Source organism: Gambusia affinis, linkage group LG11, assembly GCF_019740435.1.
Source record: "Gambusia affinis linkage group LG11, SWU_Gaff_1.0, whole genome shotgun sequence".
NCBI lineage: Eukaryota > Metazoa > Chordata > Actinopteri > Cyprinodontiformes > Poeciliidae > Gambusia > Gambusia affinis.
In genome coordinates this window covers 10,150,363-10,165,812 of record NC_057878.1, presented here as the reverse complement: position 1 = coordinate 10,165,812, position 15,450 = coordinate 10,150,363, and the positions used below count along the sequence as shown (strand labels likewise).

General features: G+C 42.5%; 2 protein-coding genes across 3 annotated transcripts; one reads left to right on the top strand and one right to left on the bottom strand.

Moving 5' to 3' along the window:
- Positions 1 to 1,895: 1,895 nt before the first annotated feature.
- LOC122839254 lies at positions 1,896 to 3,560 on the top strand. Of its 2 annotated transcripts, none has more exons than XM_044130638.1 (2): positions 1,896 to 3,237; positions 3,508 to 3,560. In XM_044130638.1, the coding sequence occupies exons 1-2, from the start codon at positions 2,116 to 2,118 to the stop codon at positions 3,529 to 3,531; spliced, it is 1,146 nt and encodes a 381-aa protein (XP_043986573.1). In that variant the 5' UTR covers positions 1,896 to 2,115; the 3' UTR covers positions 3,532 to 3,560. The 2 variants fall into 2 exon arrangements, with proteins under 2 accessions (XP_043986573.1, XP_043986574.1); XM_044130639.1 differs by having other exon boundaries at positions 1,896 to 3,034; positions 3,143 to 3,545.
- A 759-nt stretch (positions 3,561 to 4,319) lies between these two features.
- On the bottom strand, positions 4,320 to 6,024 carry LOC122839255 (mid1-interacting protein 1-B-like). The gene has a single exon (XM_044130640.1). It carries the CDS (start codon positions 5,528 to 5,530, stop codon positions 5,027 to 5,029), a length of 504 nt encoding a protein of 167 aa, XP_043986575.1. The 5' UTR covers positions 5,531 to 6,024; the 3' UTR covers positions 4,320 to 5,026.
- Positions 6,025 to 15,450: the final 9,426 nt, after the last annotated feature.

Genomic DNA, 15,450 nt, shown 5'->3' with positions numbered 1-15,450 from the left:
TTCAGCCTTAACAGGCTCAAAATGGTTCTCTGTTATGGACTTAAAGTCTGGATATTATCAAGTGGAAGTTGAGGAAAGTGACAAACATAAGACAGCATTTGTTACTCCCATGGGATTTTGGGAGTTTAATAGAATGCCCCAGGGAGTCACTAATGCGCCTAGCACATTTCAACGTGTTATGGAAAGGTGCATGGGAAGTCTTAACCTCAAAGAGGTCCTAGTCTTTCTAGATGACCTCATTGTGTTCTCAAGTACATTGGAGGAGCATGAGGAGCGTCTCATGCGTGTCCTGTCAAAACTCAGAGAATTTGGACTCAAACTTTCCCCTGATAAGTGCCATTTCTTCAGGAAGTCTGTTAAATATCTTGGTCACATTGTCTCAGAGAAAGGCGTGGAGACTGACCCTGAAAAAATAGCTGCCCTCACCACCTGGCCAAAACCCAGAAACATAAAAGAGCTCAAGTCATTTTTAGGGTTCGCAGGCTATTACAGGAGGTTCATCAAGGACTACTCTAAAATCGCAAGGCCCTTAAATGATCTCACTGCAGGCTGCTACCCCCCCAGAAAGACTAACAGAGCAGGAGCAAAGCACAACTCCACCATAGACCCAAAGAGACCCTTTGCTGATAAGTGGACTGCAAACTGTGATGAATCCTTCAACACTCTTATACACAAACTGACGACAGCTCCAGTCTTAGGCTTCGCAGATGCTAAACAGCCCTACATCCTTCATACGGATGCAAGCATTCATGGACTTGGTGCAGCTCTTTACCAAGAGCAAGATGGACATCTAAGAGTAATAGCTTTTGCAAGCCGGGGTCTGTCAAACTGTGAAAAAAGATATCCAACACACAAACTTGAGTTCCTTGCCCTAAAGTGGGCAGTAACGGACAAGTTTTTCGACTATCTCTACGGTGCCAAGTTTACTGTTGTGACGGACAATAACCCTTTAACATATGTCCTGACATCCGCCAAATTAGATGCGGCTGGTCACAGATGGTTGGCTGCACTTGCCACCTTTGATTTTCGTATTCAATACAGGGCTGGAAAGACAAACCAAGATGCGGACGGTCTCTCCATGAGCCTCATGTACAAGATGAAATGGACAACTCTGCTAAAGATGAGGATGACCGTATTGATCGGTTCATGTCTGACATTACTAAGGACATAGCTGTCCCTCCAGAAGTGGTACGTGCAATATGCCAACGACACATTGTCCACTCAGATTCTCAACCACAGTCTGAGTCACCCTTCCTTGGCTTTATTGAGTGTGTTGCTATGGATGCCAATGCTATTCCACCAGAGTACAGCCACACAGACATTTTACCTGGCTCATGCACTTTACCGCAAATGTCTCAACACGACTGGGCTTTAGAGCAGAGGAAAGACCCATCCATAAACAGAGTCATCTCCTTGTTAATGGGAGGAAGGAGACCACCTCACAGGGCACAGCAACATGAAGACAGGGAGGTCCAGCTCATGTTACGGCTATGGGACCAATTAGTTATGAGAGATGAGGTGCTTTACCGGAAAAGACTTCTGAATGGTGTACCATCCTTTCAACTAGTTCTGCCGAGCACTTTTCGAAATAAAGCTTTAGAGGCTCTACATGACTGTATTGGGCACATGGGTGTAGATCGCACCACAGATCTAGTTCGTGCACGCTTTTATTGGCCACGCATGCTCACTGACATAAATCACAGAATACACACATGTGAGAGGTGCGTCAGACAAAAAGCCAGAGCTGAACGTAGTGCCCCTTTGGTGAACATTTGTACCAGCAGACCACTGGAGCTGGTCTGCATGGACTATCTGTCCTTGGAATCTGATGACAAAGGGTCAAAAAATATACTTGTAATCACTGACCACTTCACCAAATGCGCAGTGGCAGTGCCCACAGTTGACCAAAAAGCAAAAACCGTGGCCAAAGCTTTGTGGAATAATTTTTTTGTTCACTATGGCCTGCCAGAGCGATTGCATAGTGATCAGGGCCGAGATTTTGAGTCCACCCTGATCAGAGAGCTATGCAATCTTCTTGGAATAAAAAAAACAAGAACGACGCCTTACCATCCACGTGGCAACCCTGTGGAAAGGTTTAACAGGACACTCCTTGCCATGTTGGGCACCTTGCAAGAGGAGGAGAAGTTAAGGTGGAAAGATTTTGTGCAGCCATTGGTGCATGCCTATAATTGCACGAAAAATGACACTACAGGATACTCACCTTATCAGCTCATGTTTGGGAGACAACCAAACTTACCCATTGACATTGCATTCGGACTCAACAAGCAAAGTGGGAGGGGCGACACACATTGTCAGTATGTGAAAGGCCTCAGAGCAAGTTTGACAGAGAGCTACAAAATTGCTATTGAACATAGCGAAAAGACTGCCTCTTACAACAAACAGAGGTTTGACACTACGGTCAGGGAGTCTAAGCTTGAAGTGGGAGATCGTGTGTTAGTGAAAAATGTTGGTCTCCGTGGTAAACACAAAATCTCCAACAAGTGGACTAACACTGTTTACAAAGTGATCAAACAGATAGAAAACCTCCCTGTTTATGTAGTAACTCCATTTGATGCCGAGGGTCCAGAAAGAGTCTTGCATAGAGACTTGTTACTGCCCTGTGGTTTTCTGTCAGTTACAAAAGACCAACCTGAGCCCAGAATCCAAAACCAACTGAGGAAATCAAAAAGACTACGGTCAAGTGCAACAAACAGAGGCGCTGGAAATGAAATTTCAGAGGATTTGCTGTCGGACAGCAAGGATGAAGACGCCGAATATTACTACTATCCTCCCATAAAAATGGTGACTGATGTTGGAACCAGAACAAATGAAGAACCGGACGAGGACATGCAAACTGAACCTGAACACCATATGTTGGACACAAATGAACTTGCCGGTGAGAGAACAGAACCTGGCAACGCAGGATTGGATGTGACAAACGAACATGTTTCATTGCCACCACTTAATCCTGAAGCTTCACCATTTGAGCCACAAGAGCCAAAAGAGACCATCTCAGAAGAGAAGCAGCTCAGGAGTGAGTTGACGCAGTCGCCCATACCTCAGATGTCCAAACAATCGCCAGACCATGTAGTAATAAATATTGACAGTCCTGAAACATCCACTATTATCCCTGTTGGAACAGACCACCATGAAGAGAATGTTGAAGTGAGGAGATCTACAAGAGAAAGAACCCATCCCAAGAGACTGACCTATCCATCCTTAGGGAACCCCCTTGTGGTAGTTATGCAGTCTTTACTGGGTGGCTTAGACAAAGCACTACAAGTAGCCCTTGAAAGTGACTTGTATGCCCCTGTGTTTGACGTTTAGTAGATGTTGACATGCAGGGACGCATGCAATTAATGGGGGGGAGGATGTAACCCCCATATATGTTTGTAATATTATTGTGGGTAGTATTTTTTATTTTGTTCTTATTGGATTTTGTCTTGTAATTTAATGCACCAGCAAATCGGTTTCTATTTTAATTTTGGGTTTTCTTTTTTCTACCAGAAACCGCCTGTAGGTGGCTTGTGAGTTTACACTCTGGTTAAGACAGCAGAGAAAAATTGGAGCAGAAATAGGAACCGTAGCTGGCTGTAGCACGTTGTGCTGAGCTATTGCACGCTAAAAGAAAAGAAAGCGAGATATATAATCAATTCTGATTAATTCTAGTAATGATTGACAGAAGAGAAGATAAGTGACCCGATCCTTGCAGTTAAATTTCTTTTTGCTGTGATTTTCTCCGGTTGGTTTTTTTTTTCCCCTCCGAACCACATTCAACTTGGAATACTCCAGCTGCATACCACCACAGGCCTGGATTGGGATGTGCTGAGCTCCAGGTTTCAACCAAAGACCTGGAACTGCTGGAGTCGCTGCCTGCTTTCACACTGGATTAAGATAAGATTTTGGATCCAAAGAAATACATGGCCATTGAATTGACAAAGACTTGACTGACTGACTTAAATTTCAAATACTGAACTAAAGAAAGGAACTGAACAATAAGGAATCTGGACTAAAAGAAAACACACTACCTGATAAGGGTGGACACTTTATGTTTAAAGACAAATGTTACAACAATGTACTGTTTAATTTTGTATTAAATAGTCTGTTAAATTTCTTTGACATTAAGGTTGTTTGTGCTTATTATCCTCTTTTTTTGAACTTAGCAAGAAGACTAATTGTGAAATCTAAATTTCTCAACTTACCCGTTAGTAAGTTACACAAATTGGTTACATTGAGAATAATATGGTGGAGTGAAATGTGAAAGCTGCTTATGTGTGAGATAAATGCAGTCGGGTAGAAAAATGACACTCCAAAAAGTATACATTTGTATAAAAGTTTATTAAGTACACGTATCTAGGTAAAAAAAAAAAAGAAAAAAAAAGAAAAAAGAAAAGGTGCATACAAAAGTAATTGCTTGTTTTTGACAGATGGACCTTGCAATAACAATAATACCGAACAGGCTAGGCGACAATAACAACAGAGACAAGCGTCTCATGGAAACCCTCATCATTCTCCTGGCAGAAGAATTATCATTTGATTCCAGTTCATTGACCATGTAGGACACAAAGAGATCACGGGCAGCTGTATAGTAAGCATCTGCCTCCTTCTAAACAAAGAGAACAACATCTAAACAAAACATCAGACCGACAGAGTCAGCAAAGGACAAATCCGCGTGAACTCACTGACATCACCGTCATCTCGGAGAGGAGATGACGAGTCCTTTGCCAGTCTTGGTTCAGTCCACTTCTTCCCGACATTACAAGCTTCCGTGTGTAGCTCGAGCACACGACGGGAGGTAATAAATACGTTAAATAGAGTCTTAAATAGTTTCAATAATGCATTAATCAGGACCAAAGACTACGTGGCCGCTGCCCTCTTCATCACCTTTCAGATGATTGTTTTCATCAGCAGCAGATATCACGAAGAAAGTTCAGTTCAGCCAGTGAGACTTTTCAATATACAAATATATCTAAAAAATAAAAAAAATCGACAGTCCAGTTTGTGCGCGCGCCTGTCTTTACTGGCCTCATCCTCCGATGCCAATTTCCTGTTTGTAGCGCTTGGTGAGCGAGTTGGCTTGCTGGGTCAGCTTGGACAGAACCCCCTGCAGTCCGGTCAGGTGGTACTGGAACTGCTTCTGCAGGTCCTCGTCCTCTCCCTCGTCCTCCTCCTCCTCGGAGCACGACGCCGAACAAGAGGACATGGAGGAGCAGGTGGAGGCGGAGGAGTGCGAGCGGGTGATTTTCATGCTCTCCTTGCGCTTCTCGTCGGCCGACGCGCACCGGACGCCCCACTCCATGTCACTGCGGATGGACTTGAGCAGCTCGTAGTAGCTGTACATGTCCCCATCTTCCACGTCCGACTTGAGGACGCCCATCTCCCTGTCCTCCTCCAGCGGGACGTCCCGCAGCATGCTGGGCACCAGGATGGTCTGGTCCATGTTGTTCACGGCGCCGATGAATCGGTTCATGGCGTTAAAGAGCGAGTTCTTCTGCTTGGAGGTTTCTGACAGCTGCATCATCATCATCATCTTGATTGAAGTTGCTCTGATTTTTTATTTTTTTTGTTTGTTTGTTTTGTTTTGTTTCTGCTTCTCCTCTTCTTAATCAGGCTTCTGTGAGCTCTTCTCTTTCGTTGTGGTTCCCAGCTCTACAGGATCCCTTCTTATAGTCGCTTCTGAGGCGGTTCCTAAACCTGTTTGTCACGTTTGAAACCTGAACCGGATGACCGTAAGTAGCACAGAGACAGGAATACCAGATGAACACCTAGGTCTGGCACAGTGCCTGCTCAGACCGGTTGGACAGGCTCTTCTTTGCAGAAGATTCGTTCAGAAACAGGTGCAGATCTCATGCAAATAATCATAACAATTCAAAAAAACGTAATAAAAATATTTGCTTTAAATGCACAAAAGTTTTAGACCCACAACTCGTCGTACTACCATCTCAGTGCCGGTGCTGTAAATCTTTTAAAACTTTCCCTTCGGGTGAAAGATGACAAAGATTTAATCCACATATCACACATTCTGTTCTGATGAGCAAGAAGTTGCTCATGGACGTCGCCGGGGCGGGGAGTGTCAGCCAGAGAGAAAATCAGCCCACTGAGCTGACCCACGGCAGCCAATCACAGGCCGGGCTTTGTTTCTGTCGGGACGGGCCAAAAGCAAGGTGCACCAATGTGAAGCCAGTGTATAGTCCTACTGCAACACGTGTTTTCCCTTGTAGTGAAGGAAAGGATCCAAACTTTGAAAGCACACGTTTGTCAGCTAGAAGGTTCCTGAACTTGTTTAAACTTGATGTCACTGATCAGTTTCAAAGAGAGTCACAGTGATCTATTTTGGGCTAATACAGCACTTCACAAAACCATTTAAGCCACTTCAACTTTTTTCTTTTCCCCTCATTTTGGAGCGTTACTACTACGGAAGAGGATTAGGGCCACCGAAAAATAAAAAAAAAGAATTCTGAGATTAAAGTCAGAATTCTTTTTTTTTTTTTTTTCTTTTTGGAGGCCCTAATCCTCTTCCATACGTTACATCTACAGACCTCAGCATATTTATTGGGATTTTATATGATCCACCAACGCAAAAAAATAAAATAAACGCTAGCATGCGCTGTTGAAAGTGACCAAAAAACTCAACTAAAGGTCGCTTGCGAAAACCCGCTATAGCAGGACGATGTACCTACTACCGTAAAGTCCAGCAAACCTTCAATGACAGACATGTTAGTGTCGTTGCTGTAGCCTTTCGGATTGCATCCAGCTATTGATTTTGGATGTTCTCACTGGTCAAGCAAAGTACATTTCCTCTCATGACCAAAATTATGTGTAGGCCGACTGGATTTATGTTGATTTGACTGGATGTAGAATATCATGAAAATATGTGCCCCCTTTATCAAGGCAACTTCAACTCACGGATCTAGCAGGTATTCAATAAGACTGCCAAACTCTGTCTTTAACTTGAAAGCAATCAGTGCTAAACGACGCTTGGCAGAGGGATTTGGACTTTTTCCACTTCAAGACTAGAAATTCTGGATCAAACCTAGCAGGCAACTTCCAACTGCAGTTAGAATAGCTCCAATGACTTATAAAAGATATCCTTATGGAGTATGTAATAGTTATATAGGGAAACGTTTTCCATTTTGATGGGTGCGGGAACGTGCCCAGTGGCAGTCGTGTTTGGGTATTTTCTTATAGGGTGACTGCACTCCACTGGATTTTTAAATTACACATACACCCAAACTGTTGCACCAGCCGGTTTCCCGTAGAGAAAGTAAACAGCTGAGCTTCCCCCCAGCTACCCTTCAGCTGCGGGGTAAACACGGGGACTTCCACGACTGCTGCCACAAAAATAGCCTCTGGAACAGTTCTTGTTACTGTATGTGCACTAGCCTTGGTGGGAGGATTCAGATTGACATCTGAGCTCCTGTAAATACCTCTTCTCAAAATGAAACTATAGAAGGGTTTTCTCCCGCAACCCGCCCTCCCCCCCTCTGCGTTGACTCGACCTGTCTCCTGAATGTGGAGACAGGTCAGTTTTATATAAGAAAGGATGAGCTCGGAGACTTGCTATGAAGCTGGACAGGAAGCTGACCGAGACTATTTGCTGATAGTACAGGTTGTTCTGCATGGGAGGAGATGAGTAAATATTTGGACATTGTTGCTGGGTAGGAATTAAGGGAATGTGAACTCGGAGGTGGGAAAACCTGCTGGGTTGGTTTCACTCTCTGGGCGTCCCAGGCTACTTCTAGAAGAAGTTTATTGTTCTCCTACATTTCTACCCTAATTTGGGGCTGCGGAAGTCTGTCATGTCAGACTTAAAGACTTCATAGAAAACATCCAATGAAATCTGAGTTATAACATAAAGATGAGTTTTTAAAAAAGAGGTTTTCAAATAATGCGGTTGTTTATTGAGAGTCAAAGAACTATCTAAACTGAAATGGCCTCGTGTGAAAATAAGATTGCTCTTCTTTTTAAATCTTGAAATGATTGACTATTAACCACAGGGCAATAATCCAAAGCACCTTAAGGAAATCTAAGTCTGAAAGGCGACAAAAAAATCTAAACAAAAAAACCCCGTCTGTTTTCAATGGCTTAGTCAAAGTCTGGGTTTAAATCCAACTGAGATTTGAACCAGCTGTCTGTGATCAAAAACCATCCAACGTGGTGACCCCAACCAGTAGAAATGAAGGAAGTCAAACAAAAGGCATCAAACCCCTTATCTCCCCCACAATTGTACTACACATGCACAAAAGCAATAGAAAACATGTATATAGTTTATGTGTAAATAGTTTATATCATATATATATATAACAGAAGGACAGGCTCGCTGATCTGCTTACTATTGGAAGACGTTTGACCCTCTGCAAACTACAAAAAACATAGATCATATGGCAAAATGCTCTGTTTTGGTTATTTTTCTTAAATGCTTGCAAAACTTTTGTCTGATTCAGTTTCGTGCTCATGCTTTCTCGTGATATCTCCATTTTTAACATTAAAGTCCAGATCCAGGGGGCAAACAGCATAAGCAGCTCGAGAACAAACCAGTGCAAACCAGAGGTTACCCACTCATATAGCTCAGATAAACCAGAATAACCTGCATTTAAGTGCATTACGTCACTGAAACCTGCAACAGTGATGTCTGTTGTTCTCAAACAAGATAGGTTTCTCTCCACATTCATTATTTGATTTGTTAGAAGTTAATGAAGAAGTGTCAGAACGTGAGCAAAGTAGCAATACCACTACGAAACAATACTGCACAATGAACGAATGCTTTTGCTCTGGCATGACATGTTAGATGGTTTGCAAGAGACCCAAACGCAAAAGTAAGGCAAGCCAGAAGAGATGCAATGTGGGCTTTAATGAAAGAAGTAAAAATTTTCAGAGCAAAATCCTGTAAAAAACAAAAACAAATAAAAATCCAAAATGTATAGAGGAGTAGCTTTGGGATGAAACACATGGAAGTGGATTGTGAAGAGAGGGTGGACTGAAATGGAAGTGAATGGTACAATATTTGCGAATATTATATTAGCTGATTGGCTTGAATCATGGGCCTCTTGTGATGTCACCAACCCAAGCACATGCAAAACAGAAAGAAACAGGTTTTTCTTCAGTGCACTTATTAAAACTACAGAGTTTGCAAAGCCACTGTTCGTCATTTCCCGGCTGTGTTTTTGTCATTGGTGTAAACTGTGTTATGGAGAAGCAAAAAATAAACCTCTGAACAGTGTCTTTAAAAGAAGATCAGATTTTCTCCGAAATGCACAAACAGACCATCATTGCAATGTTAAGATATTGTGTTTTTATATTTTTGTGTCTAGATTGGGTAACCACGGCCTAGTTTTGTAGGCCAGACAAAACTAGCCTTTTTCTTTCTGCTGATGTCATGCTTTCTTCATCTCACCAATTTCAGGTGGTCAACAAAAAAAGGAGTTCAACACAAGCCAGTCAAAACTGGTTGCGACTCACACGGTTATGGCTGCAGCTAAACAAGAGTAAATTGTCTACAAACGCATGAGGTCACTGGTGGGAAATGGTTGTCATGTGGCCTGGAAAGAGCAATAAGACACATCAAAAGTGTAGCATTGACAATTCTTTCATCCGTAAATACAATTTTGTATTTTTCAAACTGATGTATAATTCAGAATTTCTTATTCAGAACATGCAAAGTGAAGATCCTTGAAAAATGTATTCTTACTTATATATATAGCCTATATATATATTTAAAATTGCTAAAATGTGTCAAGTTGAAACACTTAAGTGCTCATTATTGACATATGATGAAAAAATGTGTGATTTTCATTTCCCCCCCCCACTTGGGGACCATTTGTATTCAGCCTCAATGAATCAATGTAACATTTTTGCCCTATTTTCTTTGCAAATTTCACCAGCGTCTTTGAGCATCCAGTTTCCAGTCTCTCCATAGAATACATGAATTTGCTCTGATCTGAGCCATTCAATGCTAGCTCCTATTTTTCTCTTGGTCAGCGTCTGCATTTCTCTTTTAGTGCATAAAGTATATACAGTGCTTTGCCAAAGTGCTCGTACCCTTTGAGCAATTTGTCACGCTACAGCAACAGACTTCAATATATTTTACTGGGATTTTATGTGACTGACCGACACAAAGTGGAACATAAATGTAAAATGGGAAGAAAGTGTTTTTCAGAAAATTTTAGAATTTGTCTAATTCAGACCGATTTGAGGGGTAGTGAGGTCTGTAGACAGCAGGTCCGGTGCCCATTTCCAGCGATCTACATGAACAAATGTAATTATTAGGTTTTCTCCTGAGTTTGAAGCTGGGATTTTTTTGTTTTGTTTTGTTTTTTTTGTTTTTTTTTGCTGCTTCAGGAACAAAGCTTCAATAACAGTCTCTCGGCTTCCTCTCTGCAGATTAGCTGATCCCAGATTCAGCCTGGAAACAGAAAGACTAAACCAGGTCAGCAGAGCCAGTGTGTACAGCTGCTGAGCAGAGATCAGAGAGAAACAGGGGCTGGCTTTGCTGCTCTCAACAGCGCTGTCAATCATGCGCCCCACCTCACTGACTTCATCTATTCTCCTGCGGAATAAAAAAAAAAAAAAAAAAGGCCTCTCCACTTGTCAGGGAGGACGCGCCGTGCCTGAATGCAACAGCAAAACCCGGATCAAGTCGGGAGGGTTCCTCAATTGTGTGTCATGTCAGAAAGCTGAGCATCCACAGATTACCGCTGGTGTCATCATCATCATCATCTCTGAGGCTTCAAAGGTTGAGGGAGGGGAGAGAGAAAGAGAAAGAGAAAGAGAGAAGGGGGGGGCGGATGGAGAAGGAGTTGGGTGGGTGTGGGTGTGGGGTGGAGAGGGAATGAGGGTTAGTGGTGCGTTGAGCTACAGGAACAGGCAGCTTGAGTGGGAACTCTAGTACTTGTCATCGCGGCGGCTTGTTGCTGGAAAGCGTGAGGCAAGGGGTGTCAGCGGGAAGGCTGCAGGCAAAGCAGCAACAGCAATTAGAACAACAACAACAACAGCAGCAGCAGAAAAAAACAGCAGCGATAACAGCTCCCATCGCAAGCAGGAAGGTGAAGTGAGACAGGCTGGCTACGTTTACTTTATAAGGTAGTAAATGAGGCATTTTAGTGGCATGCATGAGGGAGTGTCTGTCTTTGTCTCTCCGCTTCGATGGGAGGAGGGCTGGTTTGCTGCCTTTCAAAGTCAAATCTGCTTTAAGACCATTGTGAAGCAAAGTCGTTCGCTCCCCGGACCTTTTGAACGTTTTGATGTGACTAAGCTGGCATTTTTTTAAAAGACAGATTTATTCTCAGCATCATGAACTTCTTTATTTCATCATTCTAAAATGGCGATCTTGACAAAAATAAAACCTCGTCAAATCTTGTCATGAGCAACACCTATATTTGACTCTAATGTTTTACAAGGGGCATAGTACCGTCTTCCAGCTCAATCAAGTAATTATGTTAGCTTCAGTTATTATGAAAATCAAATATTAATTAAAATAGAATTTACTTCATTTCTCACCTTGAAATCGGGCCTCTGTCTCTTTAAAACTTCCTGCTCTCTCTCAGACTCCAGGAAGAACATGGCTTCCTTCGTTAACCGTTTAACGACGTTTCCACCAGCCTCGCACTGAGAAGTGGCTTGCGTAATGACTTCAGCAGATGCTCAGTTCCAATGTTTGCTGATTGCTGCCGGCTAGTCTGAAGGAGCCGAGCGAGTGAGTTGTGGGGGAGGGCAGCTGTGTGAGGCGGAACCTCGGAAGCTTGGAAAACGCGGGTCTGAGGAGGAGGAGCTGCGTCTCAAAGGCGGAGCTGGGTCCACCCAGCTGAACGGTTTGCCGCAGGAGATTAAAGGATTTCTCAAACATGCATGGAAGAATCAAAGCAACACTCCAGTTGTGTTTTTAATGAGGGACAAACACAATAACATGATGTAAGGCTAAAAAAAAAAGTCAGTTTTAGACAACATTACCCGTTTAAAACACTGTTTTTCCTATTGAGATGAAAGCATTGGATTGTGCTTTTGTTTTCTGTTGTTTTTTTTTTATTGCCGCTTAGAAATAACAGATGTTGCATCTATCCGAGGACGCACTCCTTTAAGCTATCAACATCAGGATCTTAATGCTTCCTGGTGCTAGCCGAGTGTTCTACCCGTTTAAGCATCAAAAATGTTGTGGGATTTGTTAAAAGGAGTGAAGAAATACTCATCAGGCAAACCAAATAGCTGGAAAATTAGTTCCAGACAGATTGAGTCTGCAGGCTTTCAAGGATGGTTCGTGTATAAGCAAACCCTTGTAAGTGCATAAGAGGCTGGATATCAAAGGAAATCGTACGTGTGTGTGTGTGTGTGTGTGTGAGTGTGTGTGTTACGTAAGGTGGTTCGATGTGTACACACCCCTAATAATATGCCAGGTTTCTGTCATGTAAGACATAAATAAACTAATATTTACCTTTACTCTAATTTGAACCAGTTCTTGTCCTTTTCAAATTGCGGAGAAAACTTTCAATTTGGTTCAGTTAGACCATAAAACATTGCTTTGCTGTGGAGAACTGGTGAACCTCTCACCTGATTGATGCCTTTGTACGATGAGATTGTTTTGTTCCTTTGTTTCTTCTCTGCAAACTATGGCTTTAAGGATGTGAACGTAAATAAACAAAACAAAACAAAAAACCCCATTCAAGACAGCTGAAGTTTATTACAGCTTAATCAGATTCACAAAAATTGATGATATGGAAACTCAGGAAAACTTCTAAGTATTAGTGTGAGGGTGTAATGTAATTATCTTACATCCCATCACTTAATGATTTTTTTAATTTTTTTTTTTTTTACTTAAAATCCAGAAATCCAGTTCGGTCAGAACAGTAGGACCGCTTTGCAAGCTCCAGTAAACGTCTTTTCCTTTAAAGCAAAAATAATAAAAAGCATATTTTAGATGAAACATCGTGCAGCAAACATTTCTTCACGTTTTCACTGTGCTGATGTGACGGATACCGGAGTGGTGACAAGAGTCAGAGAATGTTGGTCTCTGAGCTGAAGCATTTCACTCCAAAGTACACTGTGTATTCAAATGTGATGCCAAGGATTCTTAACCGAACACTCATAGGCGATGAGTGAAACGAGACTCTTAAGCGCTGAGGCCACTCCTTTGCATTTTTTTTTGTTTGTTTGTGTTTTTTTTTTAAATAAACTATTTGAATTATGAATGAACTGCAGTGTCTTTTAAGGTAACATTTTCAAAACGTAGATAAGCTCCGATTGGATAAGTTTGTCATTTCTTTCTGACTGTGCCTTGAAAATTTAGAGAATAATTTAGGGGTATTCCATAAAATTAATTAGAACTTGTATTTCATTACATAACAGCAGACGTAGCCATGACTGATTATTTGCTGTAATTGGAAACATTCATCAGGGTCAAGGGTCATAGTCGTAGTTGTTTGATCATCGTTTTGTGGTTTGAAATGTCAAATGTTTGAGAATCTCCAATGTGATCCACATTTAGCCACGTTTCTACACAAAAGCAGAATGTTCTAAATGTAGATTTCCTACCCAGTCTCGAAAAGCATGATATCTTCTATAGATCCACTTTACAAATCTGGATGACTGTGGACAAACTAGAACATTTCTAGAAAGTTTAGCTTTTCTCTCACGCAAGACCAGTGAAAGAAACATTTGAGTTCAATTGCCAGGTTTTCACCTTTCAATTGTTTTTTGCTAAATCATTTAAGATGGACAAATTAACTTTTTTTTTTATCTCAATATTTTAAACATAAGTGTGCTTTTTGTGAATCCTTTTCTCCGTTTTGATTAATTTAAGAAGAAGCTCTCAAGACCCCAAACTTGTTTATTCCCGACCCAAAGTGGGATCCCCCACCCAGTTTTGGAAAACTTTGACCAAACCCACACACAAAAGAGCTGCATTTCTGAAAAGCAAAAGGGCTCTCTCAATTTATAATTTTAATGGAATATGGAAAAGTCTGAGATTTTGAAATGGAAAATTTGTACTGATTACTAATTTATTAATGTCTATTTTTTTCATTAGTATTATTTTAAGAACACAGTCTGTTGAAAAAGTAAAGTGCTGAGGTAAAAATAATAAAGCAGTTGAAATCCAGACTCCCAAAGTAAATCTTGCTAAGTCATTGGTGAAGCTGTTTGGAGAGCCGTTGAATCAACAGTACAGGTTATTTTTGGGGGCTGGTGACATGTAACGCAATATGGAGACAGGTGGTTCTGTTATTGAGGCCCTCTGATGCTGAAATGGACTGAAACATTAGAGCCGAGTCTCGAGGTAAACTGCTTTTCCAAGCATGTTTTCATTCTACGAAGGAAAAAAAAAAAGGAAAAAAAAGTAAATCTCCTTGTTGTTTATTTTGATGTTACAAAAAGGGTGGGTGTAAGTGCGCTCGCCCTGTTAATAATTAGTCTGGCTGCACATTGAGGTGTCTGTGCGCTGCGGAGTCCGTTCAGTGTGTGTGTGCGTGTGGGTGCGCGCGCGCGCGCGCCTGCGTGTGTGTGTGTGCGTGTGTCTGAGTGAGTAATAGCGCTTCCCCGGTGAATGCCTCCCTGCAGCCCACAGCCCATTATGTGCCGCGGAGAGGCGGAGGCGAGGGGCGAGGAGGAGCGCGGAGAGCCAGCAGCACGCACGCTCCATTAGCGGACCCACTGCCGCGCCGCTCTGCCGGTAATTTGCGTAACGAGGTTGGAGCGAGTTCCGCTGGCTGGCCGCGGTCTGACCGAGCGGAGCTGCTCTCCTCTCTGCTCCTCGTGTTCACACCGCCTGTCACCGCGCTGCCTCCGATGCAGCCCGTAGGAGCGGGGGAGGATAGACAGACAGGGAGAGAGAGGTGGAGATTAAGCGCTTGTGCGTGTGTTGTGTGTGTGTGTGTGTGTGTGTGTATGTGTGTGTGTGCGTGTGTGTGCGTGTGTGTGTGTGTGTTGTGTGTCCGTGGTCGTGTGTGTGTGTGTGCGTGTGCGGCAGCCTTCCGTTTCCCTTCGTTTATTTCGCTCCGAGGTTCCGTTTTCCGCTGATGCTCAAGCGCCATCATGTGGACAAAAATGGCACAGCCGCCAACGCAGATCAGATGCGTAGTAGGAGAGGGGAAAAAAAATAGACGGTCTCTCGCAAAGGTGCACACACACTTGGAACTCTTGCTCATTGTTTCACATTATGAACACAATTCGGTGTATCTTAATGGAATATTATAAATGATGGACAAACGCCACAAGAGAAATGAAGGACATAATGCCTGTGTTTTTTTTTATATATGTATAACAAATAAACCCTGAAAATTTCGTCGGGGCTGAACATTTCCACATAGTTTGCACGCTCTCCCTTTGCATGCGTGAGTTCTCACTGGATACTCCATCTTCCTCCTATCTACAGGTCAATTTGTTTCTCTGAATTGCCCTCATAAGAGTCCGTGTTTCGTCTTGTCTTCTGACTGCTGGACGTAGACACTTACAATCTACGAGGTT

Bases quoted from the DNA above. Each gene is read 5' to 3' on its own strand.
- LOC122839254 (XM_044130638.1), top strand. From the start codon at position 2,116: ATGTTGGGCACCTTGCAAGAGGAGGAGAAGTTAAGGTGGAAAGATTTT. The intron at 3,238-3,507 runs GTAGTTATGCAG...TTTTTCTACCAG, and splicing joins CCTTAGGGAACCCCCTTGTG to AAACCGCCTGTAGGTGGCTT.
- LOC122839255 (XM_044130640.1), bottom strand. From the start codon at position 5,530: ATGATGATGATGATGCAGCTGTCAGAAACCTCCAAGCAGAAGAACTCG.